Source organism: Rhipicephalus sanguineus, chromosome 10 (assembly GCF_013339695.2).
Source record: "Rhipicephalus sanguineus isolate Rsan-2018 chromosome 10, BIME_Rsan_1.4, whole genome shotgun sequence".
NCBI lineage: Eukaryota > Metazoa > Arthropoda > Arachnida > Ixodida > Ixodidae > Rhipicephalus > Rhipicephalus sanguineus.
This window is the reverse complement of record NC_051185.1, coordinates 143,861,220-143,878,761: the sequence shown is the minus strand read 5'-3', so window position 1 is coordinate 143,878,761 and position 17,542 is coordinate 143,861,220. Positions and strand designations below refer to the sequence as shown.

The following is a 17,542-nucleotide window of genomic DNA, read 5'->3' as shown; positions in this document are numbered from 1 at the left end:
ACCGCTCGTGCCCCAGGGGTCCGTCGACGAGGCTCCCAGAATCTGCTGCTGCCATGCTGAGAGCAAACAACATTAATCCCTTAAGTGTCCTTGACAATCACAGTTCCACGTTATGCAAGAGTAGTTGCTTTTTGGCCTATGACAGACACATCTCGTCATGAGTATTTCACCATTTATTTGTTAAATGGCTTTTGATAAGCAAACGCCATCAAAGGGTATTTCTGTTTAATACATAAATACATGTACATACCTAAAGTAACAATTAAACAGTTATATTTTGCTATGCAACCTTTCCAAAGTCAGATCAGTGTTTCAGTCAGATCAGTGCACAAGTTACTGAAATATTTCACACCATAAAAAAATTAGCCATTAAGGTACCATCAGTAAAAGAAAACATTTAGGTGTTAAGGCTAATATCATGTACCGGCTTTTATGTTTTGTCTCTGTAATCCCATCACCGGAGTTTCACATACACTTTAGGTTTGGCATGACAGAAGTGCTGATGACTAAATGCACACTGATTGAGCCAGTCTTGATCTTCAAGTGAGCCAAATGAACAAATTACCTTGTCTGGGCCGATGCACTATAGACCCCCTGCTAGTTCTTAAAGAAATCACACTTCCCTTTCTCCCAGCTCAAACTATTCCTTACAGCTTCCAACACCTAGGAACTTAAGTGCAAAAGACATGGACCGACAAAACGACGTGTAAGGCTTCTTTTATGAAACTGTCTTAATTGTCCACCAACTGGATGGGACGCATGCAAGTCACTACATTTAATATTGAGTGTTCATTACGGGACAATAATAGCAAAGACACTGTATGCTGGCAATAATGTGCAGCATGCTTCCAGCATCACGTGATGCTATAGCTGCATTTGAACAAGAAAAGCATGAACAAGGAGTATCGCACACATTGTTCCAGTGGCACAGTTTTTCCTCACACATATGAGAATATTGTGCTGACAGGGAGGACTAAAAGCAGGATATGTACTTGTTCAAAACCTTTTCTTAATCTTGGATTGCAGTGCAGTTTTTCATATGATGTAAACGGTTCAGTAAGTTATGCTAGAAAAAAAGAAAAAAAGGAAGTGTGGATTTTCTACTTTCCAAATAGCAACGATTACAATGATCCCATAACTAAAACAAAACACACACGCCCAATGTGAAAAACTAGACAAAGTGCAAGTTAAACATGCACAAAGTTCTTGAACAAGACAAGACAGGTTAAAGCACTTCTATTTGCCTTCTGTGAATGCAACACAGACAGACGTGGTCACTGCAAACTCTTTCACACAAAAACACTGCGTCATACAAACATGTCACTTAAAGCACCTAGCTAACTTTACTTTCAGTCAAATAATGTGCTTTGAATAATGGCAAATAGAAGAAAGTACGGGTGGGCAGTAAGACAAAACAAAAAATTCCATTTTCCTAAAATCCATCTCGGCAACGGCCGGCGGGCCGCAATGGCTTGTGTCCCCCAATCGGCAATGAAAACATTTGGTAAAGGACTATCATGTTTACAGAGGACTAAGGGCAATTGCACAGGGTGAGTGCTGCTTATCGTTTCATGAACCTTCCACTCAATTGCTGCCATGAGGAGGACGATCGAAAGTGGACTACGGAGCTCTTTTTCTCATCGCTTCTTCGGGTTGGCTGATACGACCAACAAGCCTTTGCAGCGCAGCACAACAGTGGGCAAATGAGATGGATTACCACCACAACGGAATGCGCATATAACATGTATTGGAAGCGTACTCTGCCACTTGAGCTCTTAGGCCGCACATCTGTCTATTGCATTTAACACACCTCTAACCATCCGCGGCCTGCAATATATATTTCTCATGGTGGTTCCACAGTACATTAGTTGGTCTCCACTGAGCTCGAACTTGGATTGCAGCAATATGTAACACACTGTTCGTGGTAGGCAAGGAAAGCACGATCAAGCCGACACTGAAGCTGCACATCAGAAACACATCGGCATATCTATCGTTGTAAACAAGGTAAACAAACAAGGCACTGAGGCACCGTCAAACATGCCACCGCATTTGGTAACCACACAAGGGCCACATGACTGGAACTCCACCAGATCTTAGTTGCACTCCAAGTCCTGTCGAAGGCGATAGCACCTCTAAGCACTCAGAGCTGGAGAGTTCGAGCAGCGTTCTGAAAGAACCAGTCGGACGTGCTCAGGACGCTCAATTTCAACCCACCGAATCTACCACTATTCACCACAGTGAATGCAAAAGAAATGCCAGGGAGGGGGGTGGCAGAGTAATATGCATATGTCAAGCTGTGAAGCTCCAATATTCGTAAAATCCCATGGACAACATACCAAGTGGGAAGGGGGATAGGAGAGCACTCATTTTTTAAAGATCATCCTGTGAGAACATGCATTTCCAGAGATGACTATGTAGTCTATCAACAATTTAATTTTAGACACAGCACAGAAGCAGCAACAAATCTGGCACAGCATATATGACAGGCATTGAATCCTCTCTAGATCAGTGACTTCAGCGTTGCTAAATTAATTTGTTCAAACTAAGAAAGCCTTTTGCATCCTTTCACCACCTGATGACTTCCAATCAAGTCTTCTAAAAATTGACGAGTGAAGCTCTTTCATGAACAGATCCTCCTTTTTGCAAAACTTGATGCAACACTTCAAAATGGAAAACTTGGTAGAGCCACTAGGTATAGGTATGACAGAAACTTAACTGAAGACCTTTTTCACACACATTTTTTACCAAACCAGGTTCAGCACAGCATTGTATATGCACAACAATTCACTGCCATTACATCATCTCTGTCTGGTAGTCCAGTGCAACACTTACCAAACTTATGACACCAAAAGCTTAGCGCCAATAGGACACTTATCGTTAAAAAGTGTGAGATGCCACGCATAAATCTGCTTAAGCATCTTTGAAGTTTCTCTTTTACGAATGCTAATAATTTGATAAAGAACAGAAGTAAGACAATGAGTGTTTTTCTTTATGCGCAACTGCTTTATTTCAGGAAAACCCCAACCCACACAAACCTCACCCAATGCAAGTAAAGGAAAAAGGTGTGCCCTCAAAAAAAAAAAAAAAAAAAGAGAAGTCATGAATATACGCACTTCGTGGAATACTGGCATCAAGACCTTTTCTATTTACCTAAAAATGCGAGATCTCATAGTGTATACCCATTATAAGCACAAAGACCATTGGAGTAAACACTCGGAGTTCAATTTTGTTTGTATGCTCAAACAACATAGTTTTTAAACAATCTGTTCCCTGGTGACAATCAGACTAAACAAGCAAATGCACAGCATAAAGCTCTGCCATGAAAAACAGAAAATCTACACGAGAGAATATACTACACAGCCCTTGAAACACAACACACAAACATCAGCGTGCAAATCAAATGCCACGTGGTGCAGAACTTATATCAAATTCCCAAAACACATGCATATTTCACCGTGAATCATTTAAATTTCACATAACATGTGCATCAAAGAAGGCATGTAGTGCAACATTTCCATGCGTTTTCAAAACACACTGTAGCAATAAAATGAAATTGTGCATCTGTGAACCTTTTTCCAATAACTTTTGCCAACGCAAGCACTGTATACAAGCCAACGTTGCCTGCCTATCGACATGACCCTAATTGGAAACGAATTTGTCGATTAATTAAATTTGTAATTTCCCAATTACATACCCATTTCATTACATTTAGATAACCAAACATACACAAATAGCACGAAATGTACAGTGCCTAGCCTGGCAGTTCAGTGACAATTGCTTTGTAATGATCAACAAAAGATCACAGTCCAGACCACGCCAGCCACATGCCCACAAGGCTGGAATGCAAAAACTAGCCCCGTGTACCACTGTACTGCTACATGCCTGCAATATTTCCTACACCTATATTGTCGAAAATTTTCGTGGGGATGTTTTTGGGAACATATAAAATGCAGTTTATCAAAAGAAATTCACTAGTGCTAGTATTGCATCAATTGTTAATAATTCAGTGGAGGATCACAGAGTCCAGTCTCCGTGTGCACAAGCCTCGTTATTCACTTCTTTCTGCTCTATTTGTTTCCTTTTTTTATATGTAAAATCTTGTTAATGTGTATTTCATGGGACTTCAAAAAAGATCTCCACACCAGCTCAATCACACTGAGAAAACAATGAAGTAATACTTCCTACATCAACATATATCTACAAAACAAATCCCTTACTTTCTTCCCTCTTCAGTAGAAAATGAACATAGAAGCCGCAGTTCTTATGCCCTCATGACTAATAAGCAAACATTACCGGCAAGGACCTTCTTTATGTAAAAGCATTATATATGCCCCACAAAGCAAAAACTCCAGTGAGCTGCGTTACCACCCGATGGCAAGAAAACTCGCATGACAAAGTGATCAGGTGATGTCATGATGCCATCACATGACATGATGTGGTAGCGTCATCATCAATGTCACGCAACATGGACATCGAAATAATATGGACGTAATGTAGTCATGATACCCCGGCACGCCATGCTTTCGCATTAAATACGAGTAACAAGACTTGGGTGCCTCTGTAACTTTCTTTACATCCAAACAGGCATGCTATGCATTAGTTTCAGTTCAGTTTCAGTTTATTTAGCAATCTTTTTTTTCAGCAATCGTGTTAAAGCACAATGTTAAACAATGGTAATGGTCAACACAAAACAAAATGCAAATCAGATTTAAAAAGTGAAAAAAAAAAAAAGATGCAAGGACAGGAATTAAAAGCTGCTAAAATGCAGCTTGACGGGATTCCTGAATGACCCGCTGCAGTGGTCTAGTGGTTATGGTGCTCGACTGCTGACCCGAAGGTCGTGGGATCGAATCCCAGCCGCGGTAGCCGCATTTCGATGAAGGCTAAATGCTAAAGGACCATGTGCTTAGATAAAGGTGCACATTACAGAACCCCAGGTGATCGAAATATCCGGAGCCCTCCACTATGCCGTCCCTCATAATCGTGTGGTTTTGGGATGTAAAACCCCAACAATTATTAATTATACATTACTGTGCACACATCACGACTACATTGTTGCCAGTAAGCTGGCTAGCAACTAATCGTCCACCACTAAACAGCTGGAAAGCTTGGTGCCAATACAATTGCTTTTCAACTTCGGCAGCTTTCAACGCCACATATCTGTGCTCGAGATACATTTCTGTTGCTGTGGAGCTAAGGTACACGTATCGGCACCCCATATGCAAGCATGCCGGACAGGCTTGACATCCCTTAGGGTTTCGGTTTTAATGGTGCAGGTGCTGGTCTTCAGAAGATACACAGCAGCTGCAGCGAAGGATTTTAGACAACCTGTAATCTCTCAATCAGACACATGAATTGTCTAAACTTTGATCTGAACAACTTCAAATCGGCGAAATGCACCGGGACTCGCGTACCACGCATGTGTCATACGTCTGGGATGCAAATGCGTTGGGTTTCCCTTCGACACATCTCTCACTGGTTAAACGCTTTAAAGCAACACTATGAAAGCCACGAGCTGTAACCAGTTGGTTAACTCATTGAATTATTAAGTATTGATTCACGGGGTTTACATCACAAAGCAGCACTGCAACTATGAGAGGTGTCATACTGAGAGGCTCCAAATTAATTTTGACCCGGAGTTCGTCAACATGTGGCAAAATATAACTACACAAACATTCGTGAATGAGGCCACTTTGGCATGCAGTCAAACCCTCAACCTAAGCAGAATACCATAGTTATTCAGCCACAGTGGTGGTTTATACAAAGTTTTAGTGCACAGATGTTCTAAGGAAACTAAAATAGTAAACCAATACCGTAGTATCTATGATGACACTTAAAATACAGCACCGAGTCTTGATCACTTCTTTGGGAAAACCATACAAGAAATAACAATGTTGATACACTTTAATGCGCAAGGAATAAACCTCCACGACAAAGCTCTGAAAAGCAAGCAATGGAACTTCATGTCCTGAAGATCTGCACGCTCTATAACGTATGCTGTAATGAAAAGCTCCAAATCCCCATGTGTCCTCTATAAATGATAAGCAACGTCCCAACCATCCATGTGCTCTTGCCCAAGCTTGCACTAGGAGGAAGTCTGTTTCGAGAGTAGTACTGACAGATAATTTCCCAGTTGTAGGATCTCTCCCACATGCTGGTTGCACAAAAAGGTATGCAACTCTGCCGGTACGCATGTCAAGGAACACTCATCACTATTTAATATGAGAGATTCTCAATGTGCCCGACCTGGTGTCATAAACAACATTGTTACATCATATTAATGAGAACTAACTGACAATAATGCCAAGGAAAGTATAGGAGATGTTATTTGTAATAATTGGGATATAAATGTGAAGAAACCAAAGTTATCTTTTCGTCCCACTTTAGTTTCTTTACATTTATATCCCAGTTATTACAAACAAGATCTCCTGTACTTTCCTTGGCATTACTGTCTGTTAGTTCTCATTAATGTTGTGTCTAACAAAGAAAAACGAGCCCTTAAAAGCCATCTTCTTTCCTTCATTCAAAGCAAGGGTCTCGTTCTGGCAGAATTAATGCCTTCAGGTAGTGTGCGAGGGATCAGTGGTCAGTTGCCAGCTCGTGAAAAGATCAGATGCTACGTGACGCCAAAAGGCAGAAAAAGAGTGTTCCACACTCGCCACCATGGCTGCGAATGGCGCTGACTAACACTCCTAGGTTTAAATGCACATATATACCCCATAAAGTGGATGGGGGGATGACCGCTGCCGTAGCTCAGTGGTAGAGCATCGGACGTGTTATTTGTAGGTCGCAGGTTCGGTCCCTGCCGGCGCAAAGTTATTTTTTCGTCCACTTTAGTTTCTTCACATTTATATCCCAATTATTACAAATAACATCTCTTGTACTTTTTTTAGCATTATTGTTTGTTAGCTCTCATAATATTGTGTCTAACAAAGAAAAACAAGCTCTTAAAAGCCATCTTCATTCCTTTATTGTTACGTCATGACACACATCAGAATTTATTTAGATGCTTAGAACATGATGATGTAGCTAATAAGAAGGTACACCAGGGTGCTGCATATGTTTCATCATTCTGGCTTCACACATGTTAGCCACAGTTTTGTTACGAATGCAGCGAGCCAGTTTTTTGGGATGTCGAGGGGTGTCTGCTTCACAGATACAAAAATTAGAAGATACGAAAATGAAAGTTAAAATACGAACAAGTGTTATACCAAATTAAATAAAGTGCTCCGGTGCTTGCCAGTACATTCCTTTTTTTTTTTACAGTTTTGAGGGTTTCTCACACTTGATATAGAAACAAGAAACAAAAAGTAAAAGATGTGTCAGTACCCTGTACAACCTTGTAGTCACTTTTGTACTAGATGTGCTACAAAAGTATTTCAAGACTCTTAATCAGTGTAAACTATATATATTTAGTTTATTGTAAATAGGAAAGTACGTATACAAGCTGAAAGCCTTAGATCATTTCAGACTCCACAGCTTTCATTGGAAGCGAAGTCCAAGAAACACAACTCGAGTGGCACCCTGCTTTCTAGGAAGGCTACGACCTATGCACACCCGATCCATATGAAATACACGTCATCACCTACACATTTCAAACCAACAATGCAGCAGGTTTTAGTCCACCTTATACATGCCTATTATAGTACTCGCTTTTCACCAGCCTTAAGTTGTAATGAGTGTGCTGACAATATATACTATTTGCACGGGGTTATCCTCATTCACCGAATTATCCTTCAATAAAAGCAAAAAACTGTGCTGAAACAGTTCAATGACTGTTCACAAAGGTGGCCAGCAACCGGGACTCCTGGAGAGGGGCTCTCCCACATGCACCTAACACGTGAATGTCAAATTCGGATCATGATGGGAGTCGCCAATCTCTCGGTCTATGTCCAACGTCGATGCTTAGGGCGGGTTCACCAATTCGGCATGTTAAACACAGACTTTAAAAATTAGATTCCACAAAATCTGCAAGGCCATATGCAGTACCATTCATTTTGCCACCACGCTTAATTTAAAGCTTCTCTCTTTACACGGAGGTAGGCTCGTGGAATTTTCTAATAGTATTTTCCGCTACGCCCACTGTACGAAGGTTACGGTGTGTACTGCACCGTTTGTGTCAAGGCTTGCTGCAGACAATCTAGTGTGCAATGCCCCACCGGCACAATTTGTTAATGCCTCAATCGGCATGTCCGCACGTGGTAGTTCAGGTAGTCCTTGCGCGCAAAGTCCTTCAGACAGGATGGACATTGGAATGGCCGCTCGCCTGTGTGCGTACGGATGTGGTTCTCGAGTACGTGCTTGCGGGCAAACCTCTTTGGACACAGGTGGCAATGGAACGGCTTCAAGATGGAGGCAGCCACATTCCGCTCCGGCACAACCACTCCTCCGCCAGATGTCACCGGTGCAGGGCCGTAGCGAACTGCTGACCTGATGCGCTGCAGCTCGCGCCTGAAGGGGCTGTTGATACGCCTCAACATGTCCGGGCCGCGGACGGCTGGCGTCGCCATGCGGCTGCGTATGTAGGTGGTTGTGTACCGTGACGTCGGTAGACTGAAGGTCATTTCCTTCAAGGACTGAAGGCATGGTGGCTCACTGCCGTCTGCAAGGAAAGCACGAGAAACGCAACAGGCCTTTGCATGAACTCGTCTTTGTCAACTCAGCACTGTGTGAATGATTTACCACTTCAGCTTTCGAACATAATTCTAAAAGGAATGGTTCAATGTTGTTTACTTTTAACTATAGTCGAAAAAAAAAAAAGCCACTCGAAACTGCAAAATCAGGTCAATGGCCAAGGTAATGTTGTAATAGAATCTATTGATATTGTGTACTAGAGAAGGAAATAAAGCAACAGCAGACCTGACAACACTGTATTTTCATGCTATATGGATGTTCTACACAAAGGATTAGCGTAGAGATTATACGCGACGCCTCCCGAATTCATGTACAATTTTCCAGGGAAGCACATTCAAAGCTACGGTACAGAAGCCTGTTGCAGCATTCCAGAAACTATGGCTACTACTAAATATCCTCACTGTTTTTAGGGTAAAAAAGGCTGAACTTGATATAGTTAACATGGCGTTTAAAAAAATAATTGTTATTTGCATTTTGCATGAGAAACAGCATGTGCACCAGGTGAACCTGAACTGAAGTTCTTTTTTTAAATGCTTATTTTTTGCCTATTCAAGATTAATCACAAATTTGTGTTTTTGCATGCCAGCTGAGAACGTTAACTGAAAACACCATGGGGCTCGATTTTTACTAGTAAATCGTCAAAGCCATAGGAAAACAAAAGAAAAAATTCATGCAGGATCTCCTTCAGGAATTGTCTAACTGATGCGTAAGCGTAGAATTTTATTGCATGTGGCCGCCTTCCACAGAATGTTGTTTTCAGCCAGCATCAGCATTGTGTCTCATCATCTTTCTAGCATTTCTCAGGGTCTGGAACAGCCCCATGGCAGGCGCATCCCGCCCCCATCAAAGCAAGAGACTGGCATTAAATTTTCTCACTGTCTCAAACCTTCCCGATGTGTACAATTTTCAATGTCAGCTTTACGTCTTGTCCTAGAGAGACTTTTATTCCACTACCTTGAAAGGCAATGAAGCCTTCACAGAAAGTGTTGTTCTTTTGCACTTGCTTTGCACCACAGGTATACAATGCATTACAGTTCGGATATATTCACATTATGCAAGCTTGGGCACTTCACCCAGTGGTTAAGACACTTGCCTTTGGAACGTGGGGGCTTGGGTACAAAACAGAGTGCCCCCAAGAAAATTTATTTTTTATTTTATGCACTAATTTCTTTATAGCGATGACTGCCTTCCATGACAGAGGAATGGATGGACGGCCACACAGTTTTCTCATGTAGCTGACGTAGAATTGCTTACGCATTTAAAAAATTGGGCATAAAACTTTCCCACAGTAGAAGAAAGTATAAAACAAGCACTTATGATAAGCTCCATATCTTTAATAGAAATATACAGTGCTTGGTCTAGCACATGTGCACAGTTCTATTTGTCCTGCCAATTTTAGAAAATTTTTTACTAGAGGTTTTCTTGTCCTAGCAGTGCCGGCAGTCACATAAATGAAAGCAGCCTGAACCAACTAGGAATTACTACGTAATCCCATGTGTGTTTAGGGGGCTCCTTTCCCACAGCTTTGGCTTCACTCGCACTGAAAGTTGTCCACAAGTACATTCAGCATACCTAAGGTTGATGTAAACATGCACTGACCCCAACATTTTTACTTTGGCAACATTACAAAACGAGCTTTTGCAGTTACCACCAATTTCTAGCTCAAATTTCTCTAAAGCACATTTTTGGATTCGTAAGAATCCATTTAAAACGCTCAACAATTTTACGTCCCTGGCTCGTCAAGCAAGGCATGCTAAATATTTGAACTAGTGACATGGGCTGACAAACAAATCAGCGCAGCCATAAACACTGAGTATTTTTTAAATGCTTCTCGTACGAAAATGCTTACAGCCTATGCTGCAATTCAGAGGATCACAATAGAAATTTCAAGAAGCCACTATAAAATTATAGATAAAAAGAAAAACTAGAAACATCATAATGAACAATACATGGGCAAACATGCTGCACTTTTGAACCTCTAGAAGTCTATACACAAAATAGAAAATTATGAGCAGCTGCAGTTGATGAACGGCACTACAAATGTACAGGAGCATAAACATCACTAATGTGTTGGTTGCATGGGAAACACCTACTATGCGCTAGCTCATGTCAAATACAACTACGTACACCAATGTTTTTGGGTACCCCATGCACATCTTTATGCACTCCTAACTTCCAAGAAGTCACAATGCACCCAGAGCTGTTTAACATCAGAAAACATGCGAGACGCTAGGGTATGCACGAAACATCGAGGCAATGTATTCGAACAAGACAACGGCTCACAGGAAAATAGACACTTTGCAGTGATCAATTGGTGGTCAAACAAGGTAGATCCCAGGCCAGATTTTCAACAACTTATTTTTACCTAAAATTTATCAACATAAAATCCTGGATCTTACGAGCCATGACTTCGGTCAGAGTGTGAGGGTACCCTCCTATATCAAAGAGCTTTGGATTAGGTTTGATAACCAAATGTACACCTAAATCTAGATCATTGCCACTTGAAAACAGGAGTGGGTAAGTAAGTGGTCTTGAGTTCATTAGACACACCGTTTTGTCGAAACACTGGCAGCTTCAGACATACCTTGCTTGACCACTATCATCAAAAGAAATATAAACAATCATTGCAAAAAATACTGCTGTTTTTAAACATTAAAACTTTCTATGAATAAGCAAAGGAGCAAGGCAACTTCTGAATAATCAGAATGAAGAGCACCATTTTATCAAGACAGCTTAAGGTTTAGTCTTACTTTCGAATTTAGTGGAAGCATAACAGTTGAGTAGTCAGTAACATAACATGGCCAGGGCACAGAGAAGGAGCAAAAGATAGAAAGAAGGTTCAAGTATCACTCGTAGAATATAGCAACCAGGAATCGTTTAATTTCACATCACAGACCTGGCAGAAATAATAGCTGAACAGCAGGTCCAAATTCTCATGACAGCGACTGCAAATTGTGCAACCTTGCTTTCAATTTGTCAACTTCAACAAGCCATCAAACAATGTAGCAGTCCAGAAACTTTTCCCTGAACATGTAAAAATATTTGCAAGTCTGCGTTCAACTAGTGTCTGATAAAGCTACAAGAAATGCAACAAGGGAAGGTGGTATTAGAACATGTTCATACTGTCAAAAAAAAAAATATCACCCAAACCTGAAATTTTGAAGTTTTCTTGAACCATGATTACGAAAATGTGATCACTTCTTGAGTAGATCAAGTTTTTGATCAGATATGAACCATTTCACTTCCATTGCATGATGCCACAATTTTCTATTGCCGCACATTTTTTGTAAAGCTGTATCAATTAGAAAGCAATCTTCTCGCACATGCTCAAGTAGTCAATAGAAAAACACCCACTACTTTTTTTACCAATTGATTTTGAGCCAACCAATAGGTGAAATTATCAGTGCTGTAGCGGAAAAGTGAAAAGGGGGTGTGCCCTTTCAACTGAAACCCAGATGGCAATGATAGTTGGTACAAAGTGCCAGAAAAAGGAAAAAAGAAAGCTACTTCTGAGTCAATTATAGCCTGAATCCAGACAAAGCTCATAAAATGTGGAGTAAACATGGAACCCACAATATGCTCAGGTACAAGATAAATGGCTTCAGCCTTGTCCCGACACTACAATGCCAGCATAAGCAACTTGGAGCACCCACTACAAGTCGCTAAGATGAACCAATGTGCATCAAACTACCATTTTTTTTTCTATTTTAGATGCTCAGTGGCTGCAGGTGAGAGCCAAGCGACAAGAATAATGAAGCCAATGAGAGCATAGGAAAAATTATTTGAAGAATTAAAATGTAGAAATGACAAGATAAATGAAATGAAACCGAAGGAAAAAAAAAAACCTGCAGACTGTGACAGCCACACCTACATCTGCATTAGATATCCACTGAACTACAAGATCATGCTGCCTCGAAGACTATTCCCATGTCCACATTTTTGGGCATCTATGTATGTGTACAAGACCTAACCACAGTCGGCCAGTGCCAATCGAGACAGTGGCTGCAGATGGAAGCTGTCCTTCTGAACATTGGCGTCACGAGTACCATTAACTTTAGGAGCAGGCTGTTTACTAACCATGTAGCATTTACATGATTAGTTACACACAGTTGCACATTAACATGGGTCATGTTTTTATGAGAAAAATTTTCATGTCCTCCACATCAGTGTTCACTGAAAAGTTAACTCAAGACCTCCGGTTATGGTGCCCTTTGCAGCTAAAGCCACAGTGCAGGACCTTTCGAACGGCATGCCAGCATACCAACTGAATGACAGAGTGAAACAGTAGAATAAAGATCAATGAAGTGAACTGCCACAGAAGTGAAGCCATGCTACAGTACCCTACCAACTATCCAAAGACTCAATCATGTGCCTGATCTATAAACCAATGAACATTTTTGCCACACATGATTTGCCAAGGCTTGCACGCAGGTCCCTCATTCGCTATTTTCGTATGCGCCTTGACCATTCACATATGGCAAAAGTGTTCGCTCATTTGTAGAACCTATACAAGATCATGCACAAGGATGGCGAACTCAAGATCACCTCATCATCAGAGACATCCCTATTCAATAAAAAAATGTGAAGCAAAGCTCCGCAAAATGAGCCGCACTTCTCTATTCATTTTGCCTTCCACTTCATTCTGCAAATATTTAGTGGCATGTAAACTGTGAGAAGGGAAGCTAGCAGAAGAAGCTAAGGTCATTGAGCAATGACAAAAAGAAACTGACAAATTACACATGACAAATGTGACTGTCAACACATTTTATACATGGCAGCATAACGACAAGATTGCGTCTCTGTAATTGCTGGTTCTCAAATACCAAGATGCGTGCAACACAGCACTACAATAAACCAACTTGGCTGCTCTGATATATGATAACTCATTCACACCCAGGCACTTTTATTAATCAATTATATTCGGACCAGTGGCATGTAAACTGAGCACTAGATGTTGGCACAAAGGTAATTTTACCAGCTTTATCTTTGGTATAATGAAATGTTACGGCAACAATACTGGTGTCCCAAAAGCAACATGACTCAGCCCAGCTGGTGCACTTTTTTTTTGTGATTAACGTTAAGTTCACAAGTCTCCAGAACATGTTAAATGTAAGTGATAAAATATATCCCGGTATGGCTCGATCGCAAGTAAGGTGCCTATGCAAAACATCACAGTGCCCCAACCATTAACGAAGCTTTTCCCATTACAACAAATGACCAATTCACTTCCGCACAGTTTTTTATATACATAAAAAACAATGTGAAGAAGAGTAGAGGCTTCTCTGACGGCTCACATCAGCAGCCGAAAAATAGCACCCCACATGTGAGAGAAGGTGCAGTAATGCGATGCCTTACTGCTATGTAAATTGCATAAATGCAAGCCAGCTTGCAAAACTTTGTTTCATAGCAAACCAGAGGGTGAATTTGCTCAAGAAAGGTTGAGCTCAGTCGTGAAAAGCCCTTGTGCAGTATCACAAAGCTGACACTCTAGGATGTCCACACAGCAGATCACAATGTCCACATGAGGCAAAGTCTGGCGGCACGAGCACGGATGCAGAAATGTCGACGAACAAATTAGGCAACTCTGAACACATGTACGCAGTACATGCAGTGTCCACTTTTTCATGTCAACTTGTATCGAAGCTTGCAAGCTGCAAATACAGAAAAGCACGCCACGCTAATAAAAGGTGCGCTCACATCACGACACTGCATTTTTTGCTAATTTCGAAAGAAGAGGATGCACTATGCACTAACGTAGACAGAGTGTTGGTGACTATGAGGAGCTAAGACTATCATACATACCGACTAAAAGGGAGTGGCACCGAGCATAATTTTACATTTGCATTGAGGCTGAAGGGCACTCCTTCACTTGGCACTTGGTGGTGCTGAAAGGGTAACTCTTACTTCAAGGGTAAGGCAACTTCTCTTTGCTTCCACTTTTAACCATCCCTGCCCATGGTTCCTCCAACTGCTCAGGCCACACCTAAATTACAGCCACCATTTACTTAGTTTCAATGACAGCCCCGTGAAACCAAAACTGACAGGGCATCACTTTCCAAATAACTGGGCTAAGTTATCGGGCCACAATTAGGGTCACAACTATTTTTTAGTGCCCATCATGCAGCACTAGGCTAAAGTTTACCGTGCATAAATTGACTGGAGATGTGCTATAAATTCTGAAGTGACAGGGCAGGCATTAAAAAATATAGAAGGCTATGGCTGAACATACTGTTTCAGGCAGACTTTCCTTGGCTCAAATCGAAAGAGGGTTCCACGTCACTACTAACCAAGAGTCACACGCACCGTAAACTTGGCTTAGCACGGGAATTTTTTCAGGGCACTGATCTGCAATCATTTGATGCAGAAATGTTCATTAATCGTACCGTATTAAGGGACAAAGTTGCCCTCGCTGAAAAAGGTGCTTAGGCAATGGCGTCCACAAACTGTAATGCCTGTCACAGTTTTCAAAGCATTCCTGAAAGCTCAATGGCTCCTTTCATTCAGAAAAATCAGTTTGAATTCACTACTCGGAGAGTCTTCGTTTAGGCCGACGCTTTTGACTACAGTCCAAGTCACAAGCGGACGGCGGCTAAAGCCATGAGCAGCCACACTTAAAACTTAGATCCCTTTTTTCGTTTACTCTGCTCGTAGCATAAATAACGTTCGTTATTGAAAAAAAAGGTAATTTATGAATGCAGCATAACGTTCAATCTTGTTCTCCTTATAAGACACACAGTATTTCTCTCAGTTTTTGTGACTCATAGAAAAAACACACCCACTTAAATTTGCACAGTGCAACTTCCCAATCATCGCACAAACTGCACTGTGCTTCAACTGTTTGGCTAGAAATTAAAACTACCGTTACTTCTTGCCTAAGTAGAGAGGGCCTGCAACTTAGAGCAAGCGTCAAAAGGACCGCCACCACGTTTTTCTGCCCGCTTCTTCTGTTGTGATGTGCTTTATTTACTCAGAGCAACATGTACCAAGTAGCCCAGCAACAAATTGTACTAAAAACTTGTATTATATAACTTTTATGCTAAGGCTACAGTGTAACTTCAAAAGATGTTAAATATGTTCAGAAACTACTGTGACAAGTCTCTCTGAGTGAATAATGTTGCACATATACAGGGATTGAAAAACAGTCATTAAAGCAACATAAAATGCATCAACACACCAAGAGCAAACAAAAACACTACAGTAGACCTCACTACAGATAAAAAAAATGTTCAGCTGGACATTTATGCTTAGGTCAGACAGAAATGATAAAAGGTGTGGGACACCTCAAGTCAGTCAGTCACAGGAGAAACTGCTTTGTAATCATCGTATTTGTCATGGAGAGAGCATCATGCCAAAGCTGCAAAGGCATTTCAGTTAGGCTCTGTTACAAAAAGCAATTGGGCATACTTATTATTCCACTTATGGCTTAGAGCAGTGGCAAGATGTACGACACATTCCATGAAATTGAGATGGTCTCAGGTAGCAGCTCTTTCTAACAGCCATCTAAACCTGCAAACAACATTCAGTCAGCATCCAAAATGATGCAGAACAGTGTTTCGAAACTTTTGATTATATCAGATGCCAAAATGTCTGTTTGTTCAGTCTTGCCCTGATGCTTTAGCTCAGTGGATTCAACAAGGCACTTCGGCATGTGCTCAAGGCTCGTTAGGCACCACAAAACAAAGCAAAAGTCAGTCGGGTTGTAAAAATAAAAGCAAGCAATGTGCGTCAGCATGCTAGGTTATGCAAAGGCCCTACTTCCCGACAAACATTGTTTCAGTTTACAGCTTTAGGGCAGTAAACAGAAGAGGCAGTTGCAGGCAGAATGAAAAGTTGTGGCAAATGAATCAAATTCATATTAAATTCGGGCAAATAGTGCGGGCACTGCTATTATGACGTGCAGACCCGAAAGCCATAAACTAATATTCATGCTAGACGTGGTTCCTTTGGTATTGGGCAATACCTACATTAAATTACGCAAACGTAGCGTTACTAAAATCCGTCAATCAGCTGTCATGCAGGATTTATTTGACGTTATTGTAAACACGGGGTTCAAATGAAGGCTGAACTTGAAATGCGGGTAACTTTAGCTACGTTGAAACGCAAACTGCTAGGTTACGATTGTTTAGGTTCTTTATATGATAACATTGGCGTAAAGCACTGAGACGGGGGCGTCAGCAGGAAGCAACGTTAATTCCCAGTCTGGCATTCGTGCCAAAGCAATGGCCAAAGCAACGACGCGACCACGACGCGCTACTAGCAACGCACGATAGGCGCTCTTTTCAAAATGCACGCATACAAGCCTAAAGCGACTGCCGCGGTAATGGGACAGGGCAGGTGCACGTTGTAAGCTCCTGATTACTTCGTTTTCAAATACAGCACGAAATGAGACGAAAAAAAAAAAAAAAAGCGCCCGGCGCGCGGTCTGCTGTGGCTTACAGCAAAACTAAACAAAGCACTCTAACGCAGTCAAATGCGCCGTTATACAAGTCTAGAAACTAAACTTTTCGGAGGAAATGAACCGCAAATGCCGCAGAGGGCAGCTCGGGACGCATGCTTAACGCGACGGAAGGAAGAGTCGTCGCAAAAGCTAAACGCCGGTGTATACTTGCGTGCCGCTGAGTCCAGGGCCAAAGCGGTGCAGGTGGTAAACGCGCCTACTTCCACTGGCCTCGAAAGACAGCGAAACAATAAAAACGGCGCACTCATAGTGAACTCGGGTAGTAAGTCAGGCTCGCACTGTAGTACTCGAAGGTTTGCCGAAGAAACACACTTCGTCGGGAATGCGAGGATCAAGCAACCACTTGTCGGAAGGCAACGATATGCACTCGCTGCAGCCAGCTTTTTCTTCGGAGATAAATAATTAGACGAATAACGTCAGGTCAGAAGAGGCTTGCCGCGCACGCAGGCA

The 17,542-nt window shown here is 41.6% G+C and overlaps 1 protein-coding gene across 1 annotated transcript; it reads right to left on the bottom strand.

Annotated features, from left to right (window-relative positions):
* Positions 1–8,171: 8,171 nt before the first annotated feature.
* LOC125760319 (Krueppel-like factor 16) lies at positions 8,172–11,237 on the bottom strand. The gene is made up of 2 exons (XM_049420212.1): positions 11,219–11,237; positions 8,172–8,602 (listed from the first exon to the last, which is right to left on the bottom strand). The coding sequence occupies exons 1-2, from the start codon at positions 11,235–11,237 to the stop codon at positions 8,172–8,174; spliced, it is 450 nt and encodes a 149-aa protein (XP_049276169.1).
* Between the last annotated feature and the right edge of the window lie 6,305 nt (positions 11,238–17,542).